Source organism: Ailuropoda melanoleuca, chromosome 13 (genome assembly GCF_002007445.2).
Source record: "Ailuropoda melanoleuca isolate Jingjing chromosome 13, ASM200744v2, whole genome shotgun sequence".
NCBI classification, from domain to species: Eukaryota; Metazoa; Chordata; class Mammalia; order Carnivora; family Ursidae; genus Ailuropoda; species Ailuropoda melanoleuca.
The window spans coordinates 69,802,545-69,808,603 of record NC_048230.1 but is presented as its reverse complement, the minus strand read 5'-3'; the positions used below and the strand labels follow the sequence as shown (position 1 = coordinate 69,808,603).

Sequence of the window (6,059 nt, the reverse complement as noted above, 5' to 3'; positions counted from 1 at the left end):
TTTTATTTATTTATTTATTTATTTATTTATTTGTTTATTTATTTTTAGGTAAGTTCTACACCCAACAAGGGGCTTGAACTTGTGACCCTGAAATCAAGAGTCCATGCTCTGTCGACTGAGCCAGCTAGGCACCCCTACTTGAGATTTTTAATTCAACACTTTGGCTGCTACATGAAGAATGGCTTGGAAAGGACAAAAGCAAAAGCAGGATGAATAGTTAGGCAGTTTCAGTAGTACAGGTGAGAGATGACAGTGTCTTGAGCTAAAGTGGAACAATGGAGATGGGTGAGTGATACATGGTGATGTATTTTAGAGTTGACCTGTCAGGATTTACTGCTGGATTATTCTAGAAGGTTCTGTGCTCCAGAGAAATTGTAGCACGGATGCATTGGTAGCTGGAACCAGAGAGACCGGGGTTTGAATCTTAACGAAAGCCGTTAACTAGCTGTGTGAGAAATTTTTATCATTTTTCCTTATCCCTAGTAAAGCATGTAAGAAGGATTTTATTTAACCAGGACCGCAGTTAGCTTATCCTCTGACAGTCTCTGATCTGATTTAGGCTACATGTGTTTGGCCAGAACAATAATGCTACATAATATTCAGAGGCTGATATTCAGTAGATTTAGACTGTGGTAATGGTAACCTCCATGGGAAGGCAGGATGCTAATCAAATGTAGTTTTAAGTCATTTCTGTTCATGTGAGAAATATTAACTTGGTGGAGACTTGAAACAGATGGTGTGCAGTTGGAGTAGATAACTGTATTATTCCAAATAAACATTTGCTGGAGCTGGGAAGCAAAAATCCATATTTCACTTTTCCCTATTTACATTATCAAGTCAGCTGTGTTGCTGCTGCTTTTAACTTGCATTAAGGTTATCAACAGGGTCTTGATGTTGGCAGGCAATTACAACATATCTTTAAATATTAAAGTCATTAGCATTGGAGGAGACCCGTTAGTTACTTTCAACATATAGTGGCATAATGATTGTTAATACATTACTGATGGGTAGTTGTCTAATATCTCCTATTTCAGTAGTGCAACAGAGCACTTTCTCACTGGTTACTTTATGGCCTTTCCACATCTCTCTTTCCTCCGTGTTACAGAGGAGGAAAGCAGAACTCTGGAGTGACTTGTCCAAGGTCCCACGGCTGATAAATTGGTAGAACAATCAGGATTCAAAGTTGTATATTCCAGTTTTATTCCAGCCTTCTTTCCTCTCCATCTGAGGCATCACGAAAGCAATTGTGTCCAATACTGAACTCATCATCTCCCCCTTCCAATATACTCTCCCTCTAGTGGCCTCTGTCTTGGTCACGTGTCTTATCTTCCACATCTAATCAACCAACAAATTCTGTTTATTCTAACTCTAAATATCTTTGAAATCCACCCCTCCCTTTCCCATTCCTATTTCTACTCCAGTCTCAGGCCACAGTCCTCTCTCACTGCAACAACCATGGAAGTAGTCTCTTCCTGCGTTATGATCTTACCATTTTTTCCCATTGCAGCCAGTGATCTTTCCTTTCTTATGAAGTATTTCAAGCTTAAAATAAGAAAAAAGGCACAGCATAGCAAATACTCATGTACCCACTTTTGGCGCTATCAAAATTTAGTGGTTTGTCTTTTATTTTGCTTCAGATCTTTCAAAGAGGTAAAACAGTAGAACTACAATTTGTAACTGCCTGATTGAATTAATTTTCTTCCCTTTGCAGTAGTCATTATCCTGAATTTGATGTTTACTATTCCCTTGTTTTTAAAAAGATTTTTTTTAAAAGATTTTATTTATTTATTTATTTGACAGAGAGAGAGAGAGAGAGACAGCCAGTGAGAAAGGGAACACAAGCAGGGGGAGTGGGAGAGGAAGAAGCAGGCTCCCAGCAAAGGAGTCTGATGTGGGGCTCGATCCCAGGACTCCGGGATCATGCCCTGAGCCGAAGGCAGACGCTTAACGACTGTGCCACCCAGGCGCCCCTTAAAAAGATTTTACTATGTATACATACTAAATGTACCATATGTAGATTGGTCCCTTATCATATGTAGAGTTTTGTGGTTTTAGACTTTTATAAAATATTACACTGTCCATCTTTTTCTTGCAACCTGTTCTTTTTACCCAATATTACTACATTGTTTTGGGATTTATCCTTTCAATACATATAGCTTTAGTTCACTTATTTCAGTAGTACTGATTATTTCATTTGTGAATATGCTACAGTTTAATTGTGTGTTCTTTTGTTGCTGGACATTTAACATGTTGACTTTTGAACCTAAATTTTAGTATTTGCTCATCAAGTTACACTAAAATTATTACATACCTGCTGGCATGTAATAAGAATTGCATTAAATTTATATATTAAAATGAAGAGAAAATATTGGTAATGGTCTTCCCATTCCAGATCTTTCTATTAAATCTCTTCTTATGTCTTTTCAGTCTACTTATATTTTTCATAAAGGTCTTACATATTTTATGTTAGGCTTATTTCTAGATGGTTTTTTTTTTTTAAGATTTTATTTATTTATTTATTTGACAGGGAGAGACGTCGAGAAAGGGAACACAAGCAGGGGGAGCGGGAGAGGGAGAAGCAGGCTTCCCCCTCAATGGGGAGCCCGATGCAGGGCTCTATCACAGGACCCTGGGATCATGACCTGAGTTGAAGGCAGACACTTAACGACTGAGCCACCCAGGCACCTCTCTAGGTAGTTTATAATTTTTGTTGTAATTCATATAGTGTTTGTTTGCCAGGATATAGGAATACAATTAATTTTTAAAATATTGAACTTCTGTCTTAGAATCTTGGCTGAAGCTGCATAATCTCATAATTAATAGATGGTAGATTCTCTTGGTTTTCTTTACAGAAAGTTATCTGGTGCCTACAGAAGGACAATTTCATTTCTTCCTTTTGAATCCTTATTCCCATTACTACTACTTATTTCTTCTTAACCGTCCTGCTGCTTTGGCTTGACTCTTGAATAAATGTTGAATAGAAGCACTGATTTATCTCCATTCTGAGCTGAAAGGCATTGCTTGTGATAATATTTCACCAATAAGTATGACATTTTATACGGGTTTTTGGAAGATACCCTTTATCAAGTTAAGGAATTGATCTTCTATTTCTAGTTTTGTTCATATTTGTGAGTAGAAATTGGGTCTTACAAAATGCTTTTTCTATAATTATTGAGGTGATTTTAAGGGGCTTCTTTTAATCTGTTAGTATAGTGAATTATATTGGGTTTTAAGTATATAAAATTATCCTTGTATTCCTGGATAAACTCACCTTGATTGTGATTATAAAAACATAAATTGCTGTATTTGGTTTGCTAATTTTTTTCTCACCTTTACTGTGGTATAATTTAGATAGAATAAAATCCACTCATTTTATGTATACAGTTTGAGTTTTAGCTATCTTATATAGTTATGTTAGCATCATTACAATCAGGATATAGAATATTTCCATCACCAGGGGTGCCTGGGTGGCTCAGTTGGCTAAGCATCTGCCTTCGGCTCTGGTTATGATCCTGAGGTCCTGGGATCAATCGCCATGCCAAGCAGGAATCTTGCTTCTCCCTCTCCCTTTGTCCCTCCCCAGCTTGTGCTCTCTCTCTCTCTCTCTCTCTGTCAAATAAATGGATAAAATCTTTAAAAAAAAAATTTCTGTCACCATAAAAAGATTTATCATGCCCCCAACATGCCCTTTTGTAGTCCATTTCTTTCCATCAGTCCCAGACAGCCACTCATCTGCTTTTTGTCCCTAATTTTGTCTCAAGTTTTGTATAAATACGATACTATGGTATGTAGTTTTGTTTTGTGTCTGGCATCTTTCAGCCTGATGCTTTTGACATTCATCCACATTGTTGGATATAAGTTATCAGTAGTGTGTTCCTTTTTGTTGTGGTATTGTAATTTGTGTTTCTTTGGTAACTAGTAGGCTAGAGCATCTTTTTATGTCCTTATCAGCCATTCGTAAATTTTCTCTTGGGAATTGTCTCTTTAAATGTCTCTTGCTCATTCTGCGTTGTTTGTTATTATCACATTATTAGGATTATTTATATACTCTGCATGTCTCTGTGTCTGGGATCAGATGGCACTGGTAGAAGATAGAGAATAGAGAGATGCCTGGGGAAGAAATTAGCATTATCATGAAGCAAGTGATCCTTCACAGTTTGCTAGTCATCTTTGAGGTTCTTCTTTTAGGTCTGTCTGATTTTTGGAAGAACATCAGATAACTAGCCTCATCTTTGCAACTCCTCAGCCAGCTCTGACTTCATGTTGTTAGTATTCTATCTTTAAATAATGTTTGTTTTTTAATTTCTGTATGTTACTTTCCTTGGAGGTCATAAATAAATTCTCTTATACCTAGTCTTTGTTTTTTTAAAAAGATTTTATTAATTTATTAGAGAGAGCCTGTGAGGCAGAGGGAGAGGGAGGGAGTGAAGCAGGCTTTCCGCTCAGCTGGTAGCCCAATAGTGGGCTTGGATCTTCAGGATCCTGGGACCCTGGGATCATGACCTGAGCTGAAAGCAGATGCTTAACAGCTGAGCCACCTAGGCACCCCTCTTATATATCTAGTCTTTTTTTTTTTTAATTTTTAAAAAACATTTTATATATTAATTTGAGAGAGAGAGAAAGCACAAGCGGTGGGGAGGGGAAGAGGGAGAAGCAGGCTCTCCACTGAGCAGGGAGCCTGACACAGGGCTCCATACAGGGCTCGATCCTAGGATGCCGGGATCATGACCTGAGCTGAAGTCAGACCCTTAACCGACTGAGCCACCTAGGTGTCCCTATATCTAGTCTTAAGAGAACAAAAGTGTTATTCAGATGACCCATCTCAGTGGATGCTGTAAAATAGATTTTACAGGCATAGAGATAGACTAAGAATTAGAAATTTAATTTTTCCAGTTTTAAATCAGCCATTGCAGGGGTCAGTAAACTATGGCCCACTGCCTGTTTTTATAAATAAAGTTTTATTGGAACACAGCCAAGCCCATTCCTTTGTGCATTGTCTAGAGTGTGCTACAGCAGTAGAGTTCAATAGTTGTGACAGAGACCATATGGTCCACAATGCCAAAAATATTTAGTCTTGCCCTTTACAGAAAGTTTGCTGATCCCCAACCTTTGAGAATGTATTTGATAAATTAATTTTCTTTATTTATAAATGTGGAATGGAAAAATTTGTTTTTTCAATCTCTATTGTTTGTATAAAGTAAAGCACTAATTTTGTTTTAATTAAGCTATGTCTTCAAGGTTCCTTATAAAACGTTTTCTGGTAATTTCTTTACTTGAGTCCTTATGCCTCAATTTTTATTGAATGATAAATTATCTGTCATTGTAAACAGTTATTCCTGGCTGTCTCTGCATATGAAGCCTGCATGTTATTAGAAAGTTGGATGTGTTGTCAAGCTCATGGCAGAGATACACAGATGGGAAATGCTCATCCTTAAGCAGGTGCTATGCCCACACTCAGTTTAACCAGCCTTACAATCCTACAAGTGCCACAGTAATTTCGATGTTCTTTCCTCTAACTTCAGCAGATTAAAATTGTCAATTTTGGAAATGTTTCTCATCTGACAGTAACACATTCAGAACATTTCCCTATCCTTGGCAATGGTTGGAGAGAGACTGTGGGCAAGGAAATCTTTTTTCTGATTTTTACCTTGGTTCTGATCCCAACTTTAGGGCACTTTTTAAACTTTATCTTTCATGCTTTTGTCCTTCTGTGCTACCTGGCAAGTTCATGTAGCCTTCCCACTGACCTACTTAATGCTCTGTAAAGATGTCCTTGGCCTTCATACATGGTAATGTTTCTACTACTTTATTTTCTTAGTACTTTGAAGACATTTGAATATATGTGTTTCCCATAACTCAGGGCCCTTCTTTTATCTCTTCCCCAAAGCTTGGCAAATATAGTCGGTCATTAGCATGGGATCTAGAGAGCCTCAAAATTCAGCTGCCCGTGATTACAGGTAATCCCATTATTTGTCAATAGGGGTTTGTTTAAATAAACGATGGTATGTCCACACAGTGGAATATCATGCATTTGTTAATGAAAAAAGGTGGAATTAAGA

At 37.4% G+C, this 6,059-nt stretch overlaps 1 protein-coding gene across 8 annotated transcripts in view; it reads left to right on the top strand.

Moving 5' to 3' along the window:
* Positions 1 to 6,059, top strand: part of CBFA2T2 (CBFA2/RUNX1 partner transcriptional co-repressor 2) — a 157,980-nt gene that overhangs the window by 97,191 nt on the left and 54,730 nt on the right. For 2 of the 8 annotated variants that reach the window (XM_034641440.1, XM_034641441.1), the window contains exon 2: positions 49 to 285. The exons of 5 other annotated variants lie outside the window; for them this stretch is intronic. In XM_034641440.1, the coding sequence (XP_034497331.1) occupies positions 276 to 285 (10 nt within the window). In that variant the 5' untranslated portion in view covers positions 49 to 275. The remainder of the gene's footprint in view (positions 1 to 48; positions 286 to 6,059) is intronic. One more of the 8 variants, XM_034641442.1, reaches the window with a different exon arrangement.